General features: G+C 38.4%; 2 protein-coding genes across 5 annotated transcripts in view; both read left to right on the forward strand.

Moving 5' to 3' along the window:
- LOC131962081 (uncharacterized) overlaps positions 1–22,500 on the forward strand; it is a 185,549-nt gene that overhangs the window by 76,582 nt on the left and 86,467 nt on the right. The gene's annotated exons all lie outside the window — the stretch shown is intronic.
- The window catches only part of LOC131962082 (nebulette-like), a 30,282-nt gene continuing 16,219 nt past the window's right edge, over positions 8,438–22,500 (forward strand). For all 3 annotated transcript variants that reach the window (XM_059327042.1, XM_059327040.1, XM_059327041.1), the window contains exons 1-3: positions 8,438–8,898; positions 11,894–12,165; positions 16,115–16,186. In XM_059327042.1, the coding sequence (XP_059183025.1) occupies positions 11,905–12,165; positions 16,115–16,186 (333 nt within the window). In that variant the 5' untranslated portion in view covers positions 8,438–8,898; positions 11,894–11,904. The remainder of the gene's footprint in view (positions 8,899–11,893; positions 12,166–16,114; positions 16,187–22,500) is intronic.

Below are 22,500 nucleotides of genomic sequence, written 5' to 3' on the forward strand. Positions count from 1 at the left end.
TCAGCTCCTCCTCCATCATCTCCTTCCTCCCTCAGCTCCTCCTCCCTCAGCTCCTTCCTCCCTCAGCTCCTCCTCCATCATCTCCTTCCTCCCTCAGCTCCTCCTCCCTCAGCACCTTCTCCATCATCTCCTTCCTCCCTCAGCACCTCCTCCCTCAGCTCCTCTTGCCTCAGCTCCTCCTCCCTCAGCTCCTCCTCCCTCAGCACCTTCTCCATCAGCTCCTTTCTCCCTCAGCTCCTCCTCCCTCAGCTCCTTTCTCCCTCAGCTCCTTCCTCTCTCAGCTCCTCCTCCCTCAGCTCCTTTCTCGCTCAGCTCCTCTTCCCTCAGCTCCTTCCTCCATCACCTCCTCCTCCATCAGCTCCTCTTCCCTCAGCTCCTACTACCTCAGCTCTTCCTCCACCAGCTCCTCCCTCAGCTCCTCCTCCTGAACTTAATAAGCCAGTAGGAGTCTCTGCTCCGCCTCCCAAAACTAAACCAGATGCCAATTTTCATGCTTGCGTTGCTGTTATTTTCACCCTCCATAGGTGTGTGTGTGTGTGTGTCTGCATCATCAGCTGCTTTCCTCTGTGTGTGTGTGTGTGTGTGTGTGTGTGTGTGTGTGTGTGTGATTTAGCTCGTTAGCTTGTCATATTAGCTCAGCAGGGAGCCGACGACTGATGAATGTGGATTTAATCTGCTTTGTAGTGAGAATGGGGACAATCACCGTGAGAGCAGAATACCAGAACACACACACACACACACACACACACACACACACACACACACACACACACACACACACACACAGTGAGTGTCTGAGTCATATATCTGCAGTTTACAGCCTTATGTAAGTGTGTTGTGAGGCCTAATGGGCTGTTCCTGGCGACTGATAGACACCAGCAGCAGGATGACTTTATGGCTAAATGAGCTGCAGAGTTTCTCCTGAAGGTCAGAGTGAAGTGCAGGCGGGACGGCGGTGAGAAATGACCGCCTGCTGCTCTGTTGTTGCGGGCTGTAAATCGTCCACTCTGCCTGCTGTTTGCCAGCCACGATTTGAATTTGGATAAATCAACAAATCCCATGAATACATACACTCAACCTGTTTGTTTTCTCTCAGTTCTTTCTCACTTTGTAAGACAGCTGCTTACTGCAGTCTTAGTGGACTTTTTTTTTAAGGCTTGTGATGTTCATTATGCACGGTGCAAAGTTTACATTTGAGCAGCATTTAACCCTTATGCCCACTGCAAAAAAGGTGTGTCTAAAAACAAGATCAAAACACTAAAGCGGAGGGAACTGATCTTGCTGCATGGACAGATAATTTACCTTGGCAAGATTTCTTCAATTAAGATTATTAAGATTAAAATAAGAAATTAACTCTTTAAACAAGATGAATTAAAGCTGCAAGCAGCGATGAACTGGCCCGAGCAGAGTGACCTGATGATTATTTGTTTCTTACCAAGATAAAAAAAACTTTAGATTTAGAAGTGTTAGATAATTAATCTTGTTTTAAGAGTAAACTTCTTATTTTAAGTGTACAGCATGCATACAGCATAGATTTAATAATCTTAATTGAAGAAATCTTTTCAAGTGAAATTATCTGTCCATGCAGCAGTTTTAGTGTTTTTATCTTGTTTTTCTTTTTTGCAGTGCCAAAAAAGGCCACACACACTAAAACTGCTATTAAATCACCATATATCAATATTTTTTTATTTAATGTTTGGTAGTTTTGAACAAGTCTGAAGTTGTTTAAGAGATTTTTTTTTTTTTTAAATCTGAAAAAAATATTGATGTATGGTGATTTAATAGCAGTTTTAGTGTGCGTGGCCTTTTTGGCCACGAGGGTCAACAGAGGGAATATCTGACACTACATAAAAAATACTAATGCAATCAAATCAATTTTGTTGCTAATCTTTAACATAACAAAGACTCTAATCACCACCAAAACCCCAGCTCCCTACTATTTATTATATGGAAAATAATTCATCTTTTGTGGGGTTATTATGGAAAACTTCAAATATATAAACCGGCATTTAAAGGGTTAAAATTCTGAAAATGATTGAATGTTTGGTAGTTTCAAACAAGTCTGAAGTTGTTTAAGAGATTTATGGAAAAAAAATCTGAAAAAGATATTAATGTATGTTGATTTAATAGCAGTTGTAGTGTGCGTGGCCTTTTTTGCCCATGAGGGTCATAAAAGGGTAATAAATGCACCAAAGGAATATAAAAGACATGTAAGGGTTAATGACAATGGATTTAAAAAAATGTTACTTAAAAGAAAAGTTCCTGCAAAAATTCATGCCTCAAGCTATAACACAGCCAAAATGATCAACAAATTAAAAAAAAAAGAGGAGAAAAATGGCCTAAAATGCCCGAAGAGGGCATAAAAACTGTGTATTTTGCTGATGTTTTAAAGGTTTCTGGTGGTCTTCAAAGGGTTAAACTGGATCACAACATCACCCTCTCTCCTTTTCATTTCCTGCATATCCATTCATCATGTACTGTACTGTGTGTGGAGCAATTACAGTATATTTAAAGATCTTTTCACACTGTGTGAAGCTGAGTGGTGTAATTATTTCATTCAAAAGGTGAAATCCACCTTCAGATACTCGGCTGTAAATTAGCTTCTGGCTTCGGCTGCTTTCAGTCGTCCTGTAGCCGAGTGATTCGCTTCATTAGTTCATGAACCAGGTCACGATTTCAGCCTCTAACCTCTTTGTGTTCAATGCTTTCTGGTCTGTTTCCTCCTTTCTGTGGGTGTAGGAGCTAAAAACTTGTGCGTTTAGCCCAAAATGTCTTTATTTTAGAACTAAAACTTGTTTATGTTTTGATGACTTCAACTTTTTTTCAGCATTTTAGTAAATATTTCAACACATCAATATTTAAATATTCATGTCACCCAAACTGATTCATCACTAATAGATCATTTTGAGTGTGAATATTCCTTTAATATATATATATATATATGTGTGTGTATATATTAAAATTAAAAAATTAAAATTCTTTATTGAGCATGATAGTGTTTTGAAAATAAAAAAAAGATTCAAAATCACATTTTATGTTGGACTAAAGGACTAAAAAAAGACACAAAATGACAAAAAAAAGACACAAAATGACAAAAAATGACTTACAAAGACATGAAAATAATTCAAAAATGGACAAAATAGCCCAAGACTCCATAGAGTTAAGTTGTTAACCCATTTCTTGTTCCCTGAAAAAGGCCTACTTGTATAATTCTGAAATGTACATTATCTTTCAGTTTTGGTTAAGCTTACCTTTTTTTATTTACCTCTGGCAGTTCACCACTTACCTTTGTACCCTTTCAAGCTGTTCATTTGACTTGAACTGCTTGAATTTCAATAAAAAATGGAAAAATTGGGGTGTTCTAAAACTTTTGACCGGTAGTGTATTTATATATATCTATAATATATTATTTTATTTTCCCGTCTTGCTCTGCAGGTGAAGTATAAGAAGGACTTTGAGGAGAGTAAAGGTCGAGGGTTCAGCATCGTCTCCGACACTCCAGAGATGCAAAGACTCAGAAAGACTCAGGAGCAGATCAGTATTGTATGTACACACACACACACACACACACACACAGATAATACACTATATTACTGTCTGTCCTGGTGTTTGTGTATTTGTGTGAAATGTAAAATGTGTGTGAGTGAAAGTGAAGGGTGCAATTTGGTCAGTGAGCACAATCACACACACACACACACACACACACACACACACACACACACACAGGATATCGACATCATCAGGCCCTCCAGTGTTGACGACATCAGCTGTTTGAAGAGGAGCTTCGTCTGCAAACAGTGACTGTAAGTAACCAGGATCTTTTCATTAATTTATCTATTTATTTTAAGGCAAGTCAAGTCTTTAATTACAAAAGATGCAGTTTGCAGAAAGGAAAATTTCACCAGGTGCAAGTAATAATTTACTAAAACATGCACGGCGACTTTCAAAACAAAAACACAGACAGAAACGGCTGCAGGTCTCTGCAGGAGTCCGCTTGCTCAGCCGAGGCACACAGAGCAACAGCCCAGCAGAGAAGAGTCACAGGTGGATGCAACGTGGAGTCGTGCAGCAGTCGAAATATGTTAATTTTCCGCCATGTATTTATGTAATTTACAACTCAGTTCCTAAGTGGTTCGACATATATTAATATAAAATAACAAAATGAACATATCTATTTGATCAAATAATCATCTAGTGATATTCTCAAAAGCTTTAAATGATTATTTGAACCAGAAAATGTGGATTTTGACACTAAGATTGACCTTCTGAGTGGCTTGGAAGATATATTGGTTCTCATAGACTTTATATGGCTGCCATCAAAAATGGAAACTTATGGAGATGGAGAGCATGTGGAAAAAATGTGGTGCTTTTTTTGTCCGACGTGTCCGCTTTATTTTGCTAAACCGCCTGACGACATAGACGTCTTGAAATTCCGCCACTTCTTCACTCTGTTGATAACGTTCGTTTTGCACCTTTAAAAAAAAAAAAAAGTGAAACCCCGAGAATCGAGAATCTGAAGCTGCTCCAACAACTTTCTGCGTTAAAACCGAATTCATTTTAGCCACATTTTGAGCAGCAGTGCTTTTAGCAATGTTTTACATACAGGACAGTTTATAGTCAGAGCTCTGCAGGATTATCAACATTTAAATAATGAAGTGAGGGATAAATGCACGGCAGAGTGTCTTTATACGAGTAAATAATGGATGAGGTGGAAGGTGAATAGTCCCATCATGTAAAGAATTTATCCTTTCAGAACTGTTCATGTTGTAGATTTAAAGATGATTGAAGGAATTCAGGGAATCATTTTAATTCAGCAGTGAATTCATTTAAGTTACAGAAGATCTTTAATCTTTGCACGTTTCTGTATGTGATGTGTGTGTGTGTGTGTGTGTGTGTGTGTGTGTACAGATACCGTGTGTATCCTGATGACCCAGTGATCCGATGAGAGCACAAAGGTAAAGTGTGTTCATCTTTCTCTCTTTTTTTTTTATTGTGTTTTTGTCGTATTTGGAGCCTCTCACTGTAGACAAACATGTAAATAGTTCAGTTATTTTACAGAGAATTTATTTAAAATGCAAATAATATACAGTAAATATATGTACTTAAAATATGTACATTCGAAGAATAACTTGAATATGACTGTAAGTAACTTATCTAACAAAATAACAAAAAAATAAAAAAAAATAAAAAATATATATATATTATATTTAAACTTTTATTGGAAGAAAAAATAGGAAATTGCCTTAGTTTTACATTCAGAAATATATTGAGTATTTTTTTGTATTTTTAAATATAACTCACTGTAATTTTAACATTGAAGACCATTAAATAATTGAATATTACTGTAAAAAAAATAAAAATCTATAATGTTCAATTATATCAATATTCAGTTTTCACTTTCCATTTTATGGCTATTATTTATAATAAAAATAGTTTACCTTTTTTTTTATTAATGTAGAAAAAACAAGAAATCACCTGTAAAATAATACAGTCCTGTTATATTTTTTAAAATAAATTTCAACATCCATTTTATGGTTAATATTTGTAATAAAAATAATTTACCTTTTTTTATTAATGTAGAAAAAAAAAAAAAAACCTGTAAAATAATACAGTCCTGTTGTATTATTTTTATAAATTTCCACGTCCATTTTATGGTTAATATTTGTAATAATATTATTTTCTTTCATGGCATTTAATGTTGAAAAAACAAGAAAAAGTGTAAAATATTGCATTAAATCTCCCTCTGTACCTGTGTCAGAGCTCACTCTTTATTCTCTGTCCTCTCATCTCTGTTTTCTCTTTTTATTTGTCTTGTTTTCTATTTTCCTGCTCGTCTCTCTCTGAGCGAGTGATCGCGTTATTCCGCCGCGTTAAAGCGCCGCGGACACTTTCTCTCCTCGTTTAGTTTAATTAATGCGGCCAAACACACACGGAGCTCCGCCCACCACGCTGAATGTTGGGACATTCAGCAGAACACGATTTATTTTATTACTCTGCTCCTTACAAGGCTGACCTGGTGCTGAGAGGAGGAGGAGGAGGAGGAGGAGGAGGAGGAGGAGGAGGAGGAGAGGAGGAGAGGGAGGAGGAGGATGAGAAAAGTAGAGGAGGAAGAAAGTAAAGGAGGAGGAGGAGAGGAAAAGTAGAGGAGGAGGAGGGGAGAGAAGGAGAAGAAAAGTAGAGGAGGAGGAGGAGGAGGGGGGAGAGGAGGTGGAGGAGAGGAGGAGGGGGACGAGGAGGAGGAGGAGGAGGAGGAGGGGGGAGAGGAGGTGGAGGAGAGGAGGAGGGGGACGAGGAGGAGGAGGAGGAGGAGGAGGGGGGGGAGGAGGAGAGAGGAGAGGAGGAGGGGAGAGGAGAGGAGAGGAAGAGGAGGAGAGGGAAGGGGAGGGGAGGAGGTGAGGAGGAGGAGAGGAGGAGGAGGAGGAGGAGGAGAGGGGGGGGAGGAGGAGGAGGTGGAGGAGAGGAGGAGGGAGAGGAGGAGAGGAGGAGGAGAGGAGGAGAGGCAAGGGGAGGGGAGGAGAGGGAGGAGGAGAGGAGGAGAGGCAAGGGGAGGGGAGGAGAGGAGGAGGAGAGGAGGGGAGGAGGCGAGGAGAGGAGGAGGAGGAGAGGAGGAGAGGGAAGGGGAGGGGAGGAGGAGGAGAAGGAGGAGGATGATGAGAAAAGTAGAGGAGGAAGAAAGTAAAGGAGGAGAAAGAAAGTAAAGGAGGAGGAGGAGGAGGAGGAGGAGGAAGAAAGTAAAGGAGGAGGAGGAGGAGGAGGAGGAGGAGGAGGAGGAGGAGGAGGAGGAGGAGGAGGAGGAAGAAAGTAAAGGAGGAGGAGGAGGAGGAGGAGGAGGGGAGAGAAGGAGAAGAAAAGTAGAGGAGGAGGAGGAGGAGAAGAAGAAGAGGGAAAGTAGAGGAGGAGGAAGAGGAGGAGGAGGAAAGTAAAGGAGGAGGAGGAGAGGGAAAGTAGAGGAGGAGGAGGGGAGGAGGTTTGAGGAGGGTAGAGGAGGGGAAAAGTAAAGGAGGAGGGAGAGGAGGAGGAGAGGAAACGTGGAGGAGAGAGGAGGTGAGGGCTGAAGAGGACTGAGAGAAGAGGAAGGTGATTTCTATCTGGATGTGTTTCTCTCTGTTCTGTTCGTGTGAAATCAAAGATGGATCCCGTTGTTTCAGTCAGTAAACGGGTCAGACGAGGAGGAGATCTCAGGGACTCCTCCCAGGAAACGCTTTGTGTTTCTGACTTCATGAAGGAGATCTAAAGGGAGAGAGACGCCACAGCTCCTGGTCACTTTCTTTATTTTAACCACCTATGAAGACTGTCTCCAGATTTAGCTGAGACAAGAGACGGATCTGGTCCCTGCAGAGTTTGTTTACTGGGATTGTGAGGACTCAGCTGCTATTCAGGCCACGAGAACCACCAGCAGTCTAAACACCTCCTCATTACAGTATTTTATCCACCGTATATAGTCTTTTTTTAATTGTGTTAAAGCCTTTTGAGCCTCTCAGAAGAAGACAAATATGGCTGTAAAACTGTGAGATGCAAATAAAATATTAACATAATTTATAGGCATCAATAAAACATTATTATTATTATTATTATTAATATTACTATATTTGTTTGCACTATATTTAAATGGTTTTGCTGTCAGTCACACTGTTAGTACTAGAGGTGGAAAAATATCGATACTTTATGAGGCGATATTATATCGATTCAGCCTGACGAGTATCGATATTTAGTGTTCCAGCAGACCTGCTGTATTTTCTCTGTTTTAAAAAGTAAAGGAGGAGGAGGAGGAGGAGGAGGAAAGTGGAGGAGGAGGAGCAGGAGGAGAGGAAATGTAGAGGAGGAGGAGAGGAGAGGAAATTTAGAGTAGAGGAGGAGGAGAGGAAATGTAGAGGAGGAGGAGGAGGAGAGGTAGGAGGAGGAGGAAGAGGAGAGGAAGAGTAGAGTAGGAGGAAGAGGAGAGGAAGAGTAGAGTAGGAGGAGGAGGAGAGGAAGAGTAGAGTAGGAGAAGGAGGAGGAGGAGGAAAGGTAAAGTAGAGGAGGAGGAGGAGGAGGAGAGGAAAAGTAGAGGAGGAGGAGAGGAAGAGTAGAGGAGCAGGAGTAGAGGAAAAGTTGAGTAGGAGGAAGAGGAGAGGAGGAGGAGGAGGAAGAGGAGGAGGAGGAGGAGAGGAAGTTTAGAGTAGAGGAGGAGGAGGAGGAGAAGAAATGAAAGTAAATGTAGAGGTGGAGGAGGAGGAGGAGAGGAAGTGTCGAGTAGGAGGAAGAGGAGGAGGAGAGGAAGTGTAGAGTAGAGGAGGAGGAGGAGTAGAAATGTAGAGTAGAGGAGGAGAGGTAATGTAGAGGAGGAGGAGAGGAAGCGTAGAGGAGGAGGAGGAGGAAGAGGAGGAGGAGGAGGAAGAGGAGGAGGAGAGGGAGAGTAGGAGAGAAACGAAGAGGAGGAGAGGGGGAGGAGGAGAGGGGGAGGAGGAGAGAGGACAGCTGTTTGCCACCATGTATCCAGTCAGTTGAATGTATTTTAATAATCTCCATTATTCCTGTATTTATTTCTCTGTGTTCAGGTATTTATTTCTCTCTGTGTTCAGGTATTTATTCCTCTGTGTTCAGGTATTTATTTCTCTGTGTGTTCAGGTATTTATTTCTCTGTGTGTTCAGGTATTTATTTCTCTGTGTTCAGGTATTTATTTCTCTGTGTTCAGGTATTTATTTCTCTGTGTTCAGGTATTTATTTCTCTGTGTTCAGGTATTTATTTCTCTGTGTTCAGGTATTTATTTCTCTGTGTGTTCAGGTATTTCTGGAGGTGAGCTGCTCTGTGATTGGTGCAGCAGCAGATGATGTCAGACCTCCTCGTCTCCGTCTCCTCCTGTTCTCCTCCACCTCCATCTGACGCTGTCATCACGCTGCCAGCTCTCCTGCTGCTGGTGAGCCTTTCATTCACCGTTACACTCAGCAGTCACACAGAGAACATGGAGGAGGTCACCATCCGGCCCTGCTCCTCCTCATCTCTCCTCCTCATCTCTCCTCTTCATCTCTCCTCTCAGTGTGTCGCTTCACATCTCAGGGAGATTTTCCTTGCTGGCACTGTGATCAACACATCAGAGGACCTTATTTGTCTTGAAGGAATATCAAAACTTATCTTATTCTCCCACTAAATTACAGTGAATTGCATGTAAAAATAAAAAATAAAAAACTCATGATATTGCTTAATGTAAAACCCACAATATATTATTCTACATATATATATAAAATAAAATAGTTTACCTTTAAAATCATGTTAAAATAATACTGTAAAAAAAAAATCAATGTGCATACTGTGTGCATAATAAAAGAATAATACAAATATCTAAAGATATATATATCTATATGTCTATATATATATATATATATATATATATATATAATTTTATTTTATTTTATTTTATTTTATTTATATGTAAAAATAAAATAAAACAGTGTAACTTTTTTAATCGCATTTTCGCATATTGGAAAAAAAAACAAGAAAAATCCTGTTAAAGTAATACAGTAAAATTCTGAAAAAAAATAAAAAAATCTGTGTGCATACTGTCTGAATAATAAAATAATAAAAATATCTAAATTACTTAATATATATATATATATATATATATATATATATATATATATATATATATATATATATATATATAATAATAAAACAGTTTAAAAAAATGTAATGGCATTTGCACTTATTGTAGAAAAAACAAAAACAATCCTGGAAAATAATACAGTAAAATTCTGAAAATAAATAAGTCAGTGTGCATACTGTGTGAATAATTAAATAAACATAAATAAAATAAAAAATAAAAAATAAAATAAAAAATATATATATACTGTATATATATATAATTATTATTTTTTATGCAGAATTTTACTGTATGTTATCTGTATTTTCAAAGAAACTATCTGTAAAATAACTTACGATCGTTATGGTAAGTGGGGTTTCTTTTAGCATTTTTTGAGGATTTTTTTTTTTTTTCGTGCTTTTTACAGTGTACCTTCAACGTTTTAGTCCCACACACACACACACTGTGCCCACCCCTGGCACCGTGTGAGATGAAGGGCACGGCGGTGATAAGGTCCTGAGTGGAGGCTAAATGTGGAAGTTAAAGGTGATAAGAAGTTCCCGACGAGCCGACACCCTGCAGACGGTCAGACATCACATGAGACGGCTCGGCCGAGTCAGAGGGCAGGAATGAGACGCTAAAAGGTCGACGGAGACGCTGAAGACACTGAAGACAGAACCAACACCACCACCAGGTCTGCAAGAACCTCAACTGAGAGTCTGAGAACATAACGGAGAAAACTGAGAGTCGCTACAACATTCAGCCCAACAAAGATTTACTACGAGACAATAACTGAACAAGGTGAGTGTAACACAGGAGCTAACAAACAGCAGAGGAAGGCTGGTAAATGATCAAAAGTGTGACATCCAGAAGGTAAAAACTGAACGAATCTGGAAGGAAATCGGAGACATTGAAGAACGTAACGTGGTGACTTTGATGAAGCTGAAGAGGTCACCTTGGCGACCATTACACGAAGGACTCCGACCAATCAGATACTCAACGGGTACGGGGAAATCTACCGGTCGGATATTCATGAAACTTGGTGGAAGGTGGAGCACATTTACCTTCTGAACCGCTGCAGGTCACCAAAAATACAGTTTGTTGTCGGAAGAAAAAACAGTAAAAACAGGCTTCAACATTGGATTTGAACTTTCCGTTACGAAAAAGTAACCAAAAGAAGCTTAAAACTGTGATATTTCTGTCAAAAGCATTCTGTTTGTAGTAAACTTTACAGTTTACAGGCTGTTTAACCCCACGGATGTTTAAGAAATGAAAGTTTTCTTTATAATATCGCCAGAAATCCACCGTTTATCACATAAAAAACCTGAAAAACAGGCTTTATCGTCAGAATTTGAACTTTCTGATAATCCTTGAATGGATCATCAGTTATATCATATCATAAGATCATAAGTTACCGTGATAAAAACTGACCAAAACTTTTGTTTAAATGTTGATATTAGTGTCAGAATCTCTTTATTCTACATGTGTCATTTAAAAAAAACAAATATTCACTAAGAATCTGTTTACACAGAGCAGAGAGGAGAGGACAGGAGAGGCTGTTTACACAGAGCTGAGAGGAGAGGAGAGGACAGGAGAGGCTGTTTACACAGAGCTGAGAGGAGAGGACAGGACAGGAGAGGCTGTTTACACAGAGCAGAGAGGAGAGGACAGGAGAGGCTGGAAACATGACAATACTTCAACATGAGGAGTTTTTTGGTAATGTTACTCCTTGTTTTGGCCATTTTGTATCATTGTTGGTGCTTTTTGAAAGTTTTCTGTCTTATTTTAGTAATTTAGTGTATTTGTTTTCTTTTTGTATTTTTTTTTCTTTTTGTCTGTAATTTTTTGGTAAGTTTACGTCTTTCTTTTGGTAATTTTGTGTCTTTTTTTTGTAATTATGTGTCTTTTTCGGAAATGTTGCTGGTCATGTGACAAATATGCACTGAAAATCTTTTTACACAGAGCAGAGAGGAGAGGACAGGAGATACAGAAATATTAAGGGGGGATGCTTAATGTTTTCTGTAGTTTCTTCCACCATATTGTTTATATTTTAAGTAACACAAATTTTCTTTTATGTGCAAATAATCATTTCTGCAGAGCTGCTGGTGGCTCCATCTTCTGAATATGTTTCATATTCAAACTCATTTTAATTTTTATAGACGTTTTTGTGCAATAATCCCTGTTGTTGTTTCCCTTTTAACAGCCCTAGAACCCTACCATATCATCTTTACTTAGTTTTTCTCACCTTAGCTGTGGAGTTTGTGTCTTTTGAGTGGTGCATTAGGAATAAAAAGCATTATAAGGGAGCTGAACGTCTCCTGTGATCTGTCCTCAGAGGTGACTGACATGGAGGAGGAGGCTCCAGAGGCTCCGGGGTTTGTTGGAGAGATGAAGGAGGTTATAATGGAGGAAGAAGAGTCTTTCCAGGAGACGGTGGTCACAACAGAGACCACGGTTGTTGACGCAGAGGAGGAGGAGGAGGAGGTGAAAACTGAGGTGGACGAAGAGGAACAGGAGGCAGAAACAGAGGAAGAAGAAGAAGAAGAAGAAGGAGAGAATAAAGAAGAGGGTCAAGCCAAGAAGCTGCTGGGAGCCTGGGAGTCAGAAGTAAGAACTTCCTGCCATGTTTAAAACTGAACAGAAACAGACAGAATTCAAACATTCAGCTCAGTGGAAGCTGAAACAGAATCAGATAACAAAAAAACAAAAAGTAAGATTCACAAATCCTCAGATTCCTGCAGATCTTCATCAAAATGTTGAGTGTGAAACAGTTGAGTGTTCATCTAAAGAACCAGGTAATTAATTTGTTATCTTTCAGATGAGTTATCTTTTTTTTCTCTTTTGGAAACTCGAAAAGTTTTCACAATGGAAGTATGTCTGCCTCAGCTTTTTAAAGTTTTTATTTCTCACCTGTATGCTTTATTTTTCTGCTGTTCAGGTATTTAGTGATGAATCAGATCTCTTCAGGCTGAAAATTATTTATTTTTTACTAACGACATGCATAATGTGATAATTTCAATTAAAACAAATATGATTCCATTAACTTTAGTAGCTGAAACAGCTTCTTTAAAGGTATAATGTGTAACTTTTTGGCATCAAAATGTCAAAAACAACTAGAGCTATGTTATATGTGTTATATATGAGTTGTGTGTTTTACATTTTCCCGAATGTTACCAATAATTTTCAAAAGCTAAGCTAATGGGGTTTAGCGAGATCCCAGTCGTCCTTCATATGTGGGTCAATGACGTGATCTAACCCAGTTGGTGTAACCAGTAATTTTTTCCCCATAAAAATCTGATTATATACAGGGAAATAAATGTTAACTAAAATGAGAAAAAATACAATCCACGTTTACATTGCAACACTATGGTATATAACACATTTTTACATAATTTGTCAAAACTTTTGGAAAAAATGGGTTGTATTTAGAATATGTTCTGCTCAATAGTGACGAAATGTTTAAATGTAGAAAAACAAAAAAAAAAAAAATTTGATGTTTTTTTAAAATGAAGTAATTATATGTATAAGTCCACATAAATACAATGTAGGTGGATGAAGTATTTAATATTTATCATTTTTTGTGGTTACACCATTTGACATCTTGCCAACCCTTATTTGTCACTGACCCATATATCTTGCAAAAACGGCAATAATCGATTGGCGCCATCGTGTAAACATCAGTCGTCTTCTTCCTCAACATACGTCATCTGGTATAACTGATACGATTGGCTAAGAGCTACGTACAAAAAACTACAGACATTCGTATCGCCCAATGAACGGCTCTGGACGATCGTAAACCACACCTACTCTACGGAAAAAAGAAAAGTTGGGTGAACTCAAAATTTCAAGGCAACAAACTTCGATAACATTTTAAGTTGGACAATTAAACTAAATATTTTAAGTTTTGCTTTTGAGTTTGCTCAACTGTGAATTCAGATTTTTGTCAACTCAACTGTGAGTTGAAACATGATAAGGGTTGCTAACATGTGTGGACTCCAGCTGGAGGCAGCACGTCACAGCCACAATGAGACTTCAAATGCAACTCGGAAAGTTGGATTCCCGCATTTCACAACAAAGGAATAAGAGTTATCAGAACTATTGTCCCTTGTTTTGAACCCCAACTTAAAGATATAAGTAACAACAACTCACCAACTTGTTTTTGAGCAGACAACTGGCTTCCTTTGTTGTGCTAACTGACATTATTGCCCTAAATGTCAATCATTTATATTTCCAAGTTTTACCAATTTAAATCACTGTTTTAGGCCAAAAAATACAGGTTGGCTTTTTTGCAGTGTGGTCTCCAGACTATATCTCATTTATGACATAGTCTGCCGTTAGCCATTCCACCATGATCCCTCACTGCTTCACGACTTCATCAAACTTCTTCGTCTTTTGTTTTTTTTTGTTTTACCTGAGAGGCTCCTGGTGGCAGAAAACTACATGCAAACCAGAGAAGGCCAAATTTGACTTTTTTTTCCTGCCATCAGTTGGCTCCCTGACTCTTTTAATTACACAATTCCTCATATTAAATAATTTCAGTCAGTACACACAATAATCCCAAACTGTAGCTAAGTCCTGTGTGCTGCTAAACATCTTTGAGGATTTTTTGCTTTTCTTTGATGAGGTCTGCTGAGAGGCAGATTGAGTTCCCCTGCAGAGAGCTCCGACTGCCAGTCTTTGTGTTGACCTTGGCGTGGGGCGTCGCCTGGCACTGCAGGTTCTCGTCGGGGCTCAGAGAGGATTAGCCGAGCTACAAATGAAAATGTGCCATTATTAGCCTTTGATAGTGGGATTTTTAGGACTGAATCTGGGGCCTGTTAAAAGGAGGCGAGGGATTAACGGTGCATGAACTAGAAAGTTTCCTCTGGTTGACTCACAGGTTTCTGTGTCTCTGTGTTATTAGTGGGGTCAGAACGATAATTTGTCCTTTGGCTTCTTCTTCTTCTTCTGTTTCTTCCATGTTTTTTTCGGTCGACTATTACTCCCGCAGTTTTGGTCACACATACAGTCATAGAAAAAATGAATAGACCACCCTTGTTTTCTCTTTGCTTTCTTGTTCATTTAATGCCTGGTACAACTAAAGGTCCATTTATTTGGACAAATATAATGATAACAACAAAAATAGCTCATAAGAGTTTAATTTTAGAGATGATGTCTAGCCATTTAACATGGTAATGATTTTGATAATTGGTTAAAACAATGGAAAATGTCTAGATATCAACTCTAAAGTGAAACTCCCTAGAGGTATTTTTGTTGTTATCATTATATTTGTCCAAACAAATGTATGTAGAAATTGAAGAAAACAAGGGTGGTCTAATCATTTTTTCCATGACTGTACACTGAAAAGGTATCCCCCAATGTAACCCTATGGGGAGGCTAGAGTGGATGATATCATCGCTAGAGTGCAGAGGGAGAGAAAAAATTCTGAAAATATACATTTGGAAACTGTGCTTTAGGCCACAGATACTACTCTAGAGAAATAATTTACACATAGAAACATAGGAAAAATTGGTCTTCTGACTCACATTGATCTGCTAAAGCTGTTTAGACAAATAAAATGATAACAACAAAAATAGCTCATAAGAGTTTAATTTAAGAACTGATATCTTGACAATTAACATGGTTTTCTTAATTATTTTATTTATCATCAAGAAAACGATGGAAAATGTCTAGATATCAGCTCTTAAATGAAACTCTTATGTGCTATTTTTGTTGTTATCATTATATTTGTTGAAACAGATGTACCTTTAGTTGTACCAGGCATTAAAATGAACAAGAAATTGAAGACAACAAGGGTGGTCTCATGGTTTTTCCATGACTGTACACTCAAAAAGGTATCAAATCAACCGGCTTGGCCATGACAAGTGTCTAAGTCTAAGTCTTTTCTAAGGGTTTCGGCAAACGGTTTTCAAATTATTTGGTAAAACACGCCAAAAAATCACCCCAATGTTACCTTATGGAGAGTCTAGAGTGGATGACATCATCGCTAGAGTGCAGAGGGAGAGAAAATGTGTCCAAAAATAAATTTGGAAACTGCTCTCGAGGCCGCAAATGCCACTCTGCAGAAATCATTTATACGTAGAAACGTAGGAAAATTAGTCTTCTCCCTCACATTGGTCTGCTAAAAGTTTGGGCATAGGACCACATATGATCCACCAACACCACCCACAGCCTCATAGACCGCCCCGGTAAAAAGGTGGGTAAATTTCTGGAGGAAAGCAGAGGTACTAGTTCCTTCTGATGGCTCTAAAATAGCAATTTCTTCATTTTTCTTGCCAAAACACATATGCAGACGTTCAGGAAGAACTCAGGATGCTCAAAGTGAAGTCGGATCAATGATAGGAGCTACGGTTTGGACAGAAATGCTTTCTGTTCGAGGAGAACGTTTTGCTGTTTTTTTCGCTCTCTTGTCAGTGGCTTCACAGGAGCAGTTGATTTCAGTTGATTGCTCTGCTCTGATTGGTGGCCGCCACCTGGCCCTGGTTGCTTAGCTAAATATATCAAACAGTGCAAGCTAGAGGCTGCAGCTGACTTTATGTGCATGTTTGTGTTTCAGGCCTCCTCTGATGCGAAGCCTCCTCTACCAGACCCAGCGTTCAACAGGAGGTGCAGCCTGAACATCAGTGATGTGAGTTCAACCTGTTTGTGGCAGTTTGTGTTATTAGTTTACTACCCTTTAGGGCAGACCTGGGCATTGGGCGACCCGCGGGCAACATCTGGCCTGTTGGCTGTCCTGGTCCGGCCCGCATGAGGTTACCCAGAAATTAGAAATCAATACAACCGCAGTGCTTTTATTTTGAAGGCGATTTACGTATATCTGAGTTACCTCGGTACCTTGTCAAAAACACGTATTGCTTTTTGCATAAAGTTAATAAATTACTGGTTTACTGCATAACATACATGCTCTATATTGTTTTTGTGGTTTGAATGTATGTTTAGTAGCATTAATTTATTTATTTTAAATCGTAGCTCCATGAAAATAAAAATAAGACATTCCTTGGTCATCTTGTGAATCCACCGTAACGGTGCGTTCAGACCGGACGCGTAGCGAATATTTCGCGCGACAAGATTACATACAAAGTCAATGCAAACACGCGAATAGACGCGAATTTTTGCCGGCGGCGCGAATCGCGGGTTTCGCGCGACACGAATGCCGCGATTGACGCGAATTTCGCGGCGCGAATGAAACAACGCGAATTCGCATGAGTTCAATAAATTCAACTTTGGCGAAATATTCGCGTGACGCTGTGTCGGGACAGCCTATCAGCGTTGAGATTCTGGACGACAGTGTCCGAGATACATACATGAGAGAGAGGAGAAAAGAGGCAGGAAGGAGGAGTGGGTCTGCAGGAGGTACAGGAAAAAGGTGGAAGTACTCTGCGGTCCTCTCTCCGTGCTGAGTGCGCCTCCGGATGATGTCACTCACCCAGACACGACGGCAGAGCAGGTACAGGGACGCTATGCTTGTCATGTCAGCCATGGTTGATGACAGAATGAAATGGAGGCAATTATTTGGCGCTAAATAGTCTCTTGGGCGAAAATTCGCGTCGCGTTACTCGCGCGAGTGACGCGAATTAAATTCAATTCTCGCGCGTATCAATTCGCGCGAGTAACGCGACGCGAATATTCGCTACGCGTCCGGTCTGAACGCACTGTTAGAGCAATAACAAACATTAGCATTAGCAATTGAGCAAACAAGCACTTTTACTATAGTTAAGACAACAAATATAGCCACAAATATATATGACAGAAGAAAATAAACTTTACCAAACCTTGTGTCCTGTCAGTCAGCCACTATAGAAGCCTTTTTCATACTTTATATCAACTTTATATGAATTACGACGCGCTCGTTATGATTTACTGTTCGTTTTTCATTTAACCGTTCCACCTGTTATTTCCTGTCACTACCTTTCAAAATGAAAGCACCCGTTTCACACTGGACGGGACCTTTTCAAAATAAAAGCATCACAACATTGTAAAACACCTATAAAATATACAAACAAGCTATATAACACAAAAACACGTCTTATCATAACATGTATTCTTATCAGTAGCAGCCCAAAACCAGATAATTTACTGTGTTTTATAAAGCGATTAAATTAATATTGAGCAGAATTTAGTTCAGAGTTTTGGTCCGGCCCCTGCAACCTTCGTGGTATTGGTCATGTGGCCCCTTGGGGAAATTAGTTGCCCAACCCTGCTTTAGGGCCATTAAAGCCAAAAATGTCCACTTAAAAAAAAAAAGCTATACAATCTTAACAGATTAATATTTTTATCTACTTTTTTCTGCATAAACTTCCTAACCCTCTGGAGTTTCCAAAAGCTCCAAATCCAGACTTCTTCATGACATCCAGACTAGAAAACAAAGCAGCGTGGAGCCCTACTGTAAATTTACCTCTAAAGTTCTGGCTGTAAACTCCATGAGGCCAGTTTCAGTTTGATGATGATATACCAAGTAAAACTGGAGACAAGCTCAAATAGATTTAGTATCAAATAATAGAACTGGATGGAACCCTCTTATATGTTAGATTTGACACCTTTGTTCACATTTGCAACATTTAAAAGTCTTTATTGAGCATGATAGTGTTTTGAAAGTTAAAAAAAAAGATTCAAAATCACATTTTATGTCTAAAAAAGACATAAAATTACCAAAAAAAGACACAAAATGACCAAAAAATACCAAAAAATTACCAAAATTGTTACGCTAAACACACAAGACACAAATAAAATCGAGTCCCACTAGAATAAAAACCAGAGTTGATGACAGGATCACACACAATCACAAGATCACATTTATGTTGGTTTTTCTTTGTTTCTTTTTGGTTCAAAATGTTGATCCAGTAAGTCAGAATAAAAAATCAATTATTGTCAGGTCATATAGGTGAAAAAAATATACCAACATGGCATTTAAACATTTTTTAAGTGGTGTATACAGGCAGGATGGAAAGGATTAAAAAATGGACAAAATAGCCCAAAACTCCATCGAGTTAAACAACTTAGGCAGGTGTACCTAATAAAGTGGCCGGTGAGTGTATGACCCGGTGCTCCGCTGCTTTAGTGTTATTTCTTATATAACTATTGGGTTATTTACCCAAACTAAAACATGCTATGGCTGCATGTTCGTTTTAAACTTGCGTGTCTATTTCTGTTAATATTTGAACAGTTGTGAATGCTTTACGCCCAATACACATGCAGCAGTTAGAAGGTGAAACTTGACAACAGTAGCAGTTTCCATCAGCGCTACACGGAGTGTAATATCTGCTGCAGTTTCTGCCTGATTTTACAGCTCATGAATAAAAATGTTTCTGGGTGTGAACTCTTCCTCCGAGCGCAGTGTTGCCATTGGTAACTGGCCCTTTAAAGATGCAACGAGTGACCTTCATTCAACCCGGAGGGGGAGCGCACCGCTCTCCTCTTTTTTTTTTTTCGACGTGTTCGGCGGCGGTTTGAAGCGCGTATCTGGCGGTAAACGGGTGAATGAGGGTGAGAGCTGTTGTAGGATGTGGGAGGCTGAGATGTTGATTCCCTGGTGTGAGTCAAACTTGGCAGCTCGGCGGTTTGCACCAGCAGAATGACTCATCAGCTACAGTGGAAGCAAGTCAACCCACTTTATAAAATCATCTCCACGTCTTCCTCCAGCTGCTGCCTGTCTGTCTGTCTGTCTGTCTGTGTGTCTCTGTCATTCAGCATCACTTGCACTTTTTTCACCCCGAAACATCTCCACACTTTAGTTCCACTCTGCACAATCTGCATGACTGTAGGTGGGATGAATCGCTCTCTTCATCTCGTGGTGCAGCTCTGCGTTTCGCCACGACCCGAGAAAAAAAAAGCCAGTTTAGAGATGCTGCTGTTGCCATGGAGACGTACGCCGCTTCAAAGTTGTGCTCCTGGCAGCCGAACGGAGGGAGAGACACACATTTATATAAGTACGATTCTGTGAAATAACATGAATATAAAAAGACACATAAAATACCATTTTTAGATTTAAGAGGAAAAATAAGAATTAAAAAAAACATTAAATTATAAATTATAAAAAGACATATAACATTTAAAATATAAAAGAAGAAATAAAAACTATATAAATTAAAGAAAAATATTAGATAATAAATATTAAAATAGATAAAAAAATATATAGATATATATAAATTAAATAAAACAGTAAATAATACATTTAAAAAATACAATTATAAAATATGAAAAGAAAAAATTACAATTTAGTTAATTATAAAAAGACATATAACATATAATAAAATAAAAAATATATAAATTAAAGAAAAATATTAGATAATAAATATAAAAAATACAATATAAATATAATAAAAAATCTAAGACGAAAAATATATTGATGTAAATTAAAGAAAACAGTAAATAATACATTTAAAAAGACATAAAATACCATTTAAGAAAAACAGAAAATAGTAAATATTAAAAAGACATAAAATACAATTATAAAATATAGAAAGAAGAAAAAAGAATTAAAGTAAAAACAATAAATAATACATATTAAAACATATACAGGAACAGGAACATAATGTAAGATTAAATAAAAAATGTAAATTTATAAAAAACAGTAAATAAAATATGTAAAAAGACATAATAACAAAATATAGGAAGCAATAAAAAATGTAATAAGAAGGCAAAAAGACAGAAAATACAATAACAAAATATAAGAAATAATAAAAAATTAAATAATAATTAAAATAAAACATATAAACTCATAAAAAACAGCAAATAAAAAATGTATGAAGACATATAAAATATAATCGTAAATAAAAGAAGCAATAAAAATGAATGTAAAGAAAAACAGTCAATATGACATGTAATATATAATAACAAAATCTTTTTAAAATCAAGAAAAAAATATAAAAAGACAAAATAAAATAACAAACTAAAAGAAGCACTAAGAATATGTATATGCTAAGGGGAAAAGTATATATCTATAAGTTATACTACATTATAATACTATATTAAACAATAGACAATATATTATCTCCAGTAGGACATTGATATATTTTCTGGTTAGAAGCCTGTAAAGCAGTTTTTGGTCCCAGTTCTTTCTTTTTGTGCCCACTCTGGTCTCCTCTCACAGATCGGGGCGGACAGCTTGTCTTCTGTGGATTAATTCCATTTTTCTCTCCCGGGTCTCTCCAGAAAATCTGCCGGTCTGTTGTTTTGACCGAACGTCCAATCAGACGCAGCGAAACACTAAACTGTGGCACATGTTTGAATTAAAGTCTCGTCCTGTAAAGTGCTGCACAGTATGGAGACGGCACACTGAGCAGGCAAACAACATGTAGTTAAATAATAAATAACTGTAAAAGACTTACATAAACATTCCTTTATCCTTCATTTCATTTCTGTAATTTGTGTCATTTTTAACCCTCTGAACCCCAAACGAGCTGTTTCAGGGCGCTTTTTGCTCTTTTTACATTCTCCTCTCTGTGTCTTTGTATTTCACTGCAATCTATAAAATCTATATAAATCTATAAGTCCTGCAGCTCTATTAAATCAGCACAATCAGAACAACTCAAACAGTCTTTGTGCAGAATAACACAGTTAGAATGACAGAAATCAGAGAAAAAGTTGAATTTCTCTGATAATGTTTTAAAAATTGGAATAAAATGGAATTTATGTATAAACACTTTTCCAAGTGTCCTAAATGTTGTTAAAAAAAAGCACAACACAAAATGAACAAAAAAAGACATAAAATGTCCCCAAAACAGACACAAAATTTCCAAAAATTACCAAAAACTCCACATATTGTACATATTCTTAGTAGTGTCATGTTTCCAGCCTCTCCTGTCCTCTCCCCTCTGCTCTGTGTAAACAGCCTCTCCTGTCCTCTCCTCTCAGCTCTGTGTAAACAGCCTCTCCTGTCCTCTCCTCTCTGATCTGTGTAAACAGCCTCTCCTGTCCTCTCCTCTCTGCTCTGTGTAAACAGCCTCTCCTGTCCTCTCCTCTCTGATCTGTGTAAACAGCCTCTCCTGTCCTCTCCCCTCTGCTCTGTGTAAACAGCCTCTCCTGTCCTCTCCTCTCTGATCTGTGTAAACAGCCTCTCCTGTCCTCTCCTCTCTGATCTGTGTAAACAGCCTCTCCTGTCCTCTCCTCTCTGCTCTGTGTCAACACATATTAACATTTTAACACAAGTTTTTGTCACTTTTTATAACAGAAACTTTTGCAACTAACGATCAGTCACAGTCATAAAGTTCATATTTTGACTAAAATGGCTCTTTTTTTGTGTGTCTTTAAGCTCAGTTTCTGACTGCTGCTGCAAAGATCGACAACAAAAAACCTGATGAAAATACAGCAAAAAAAAACAAATATTTTTATGGTGTTTACACTGTCCTGTGTTCTGCAGCCTGGCTGATTATTGTCACCAGTGTAAATTATATCATGTGTTTTAATTTAAACACAATCACTGTTTTAATCAAATGTTCAAACAAAAAGTGAAAATTATATTCATTTAAATGCAGTTTTAAGTGCATTCTGATGGCCACTTCCCATCAACCTTATTTTCCACATTTGTTATTGTTTTTATTGTGTGATTGCTTTGAGTTTTGTACGTGTTTTGAATGTTTTAAAGATAACACAGGAGTCGTTTTTAGAAAAAAGTTGCACATAGCCCGACAAGACGGCTCCTCTGAGAGACTAAAACTAAAAACTGCAAAACAACTAACGCAACATTCCTCCTGGGGACGGAGCGCTAGTGCAGCAGGAGTTCAGCCTGCATCACACACACACACACACACACACACACACACACACACACACACACACACACACTCTCCTCCTCCCTGCTGGTGAATAGGATGGATGGATGGATGGATGGATGGATGGATGCGTGGATGGATGGATGCATGGATGGATGCGTGGATGGATGGATGGATGATGGATGGATGGATGGATGGATGGATGAATGCATGGATGGATGCATGGAAGGAT

The sequence above is a fragment of the Centropristis striata genome, chromosome 23, assembly GCF_030273125.1.
Source record: "Centropristis striata isolate RG_2023a ecotype Rhode Island chromosome 23, C.striata_1.0, whole genome shotgun sequence".
Taxonomy (NCBI): domain Eukaryota; kingdom Metazoa; phylum Chordata; class Actinopteri; order Perciformes; family Serranidae; genus Centropristis; species Centropristis striata.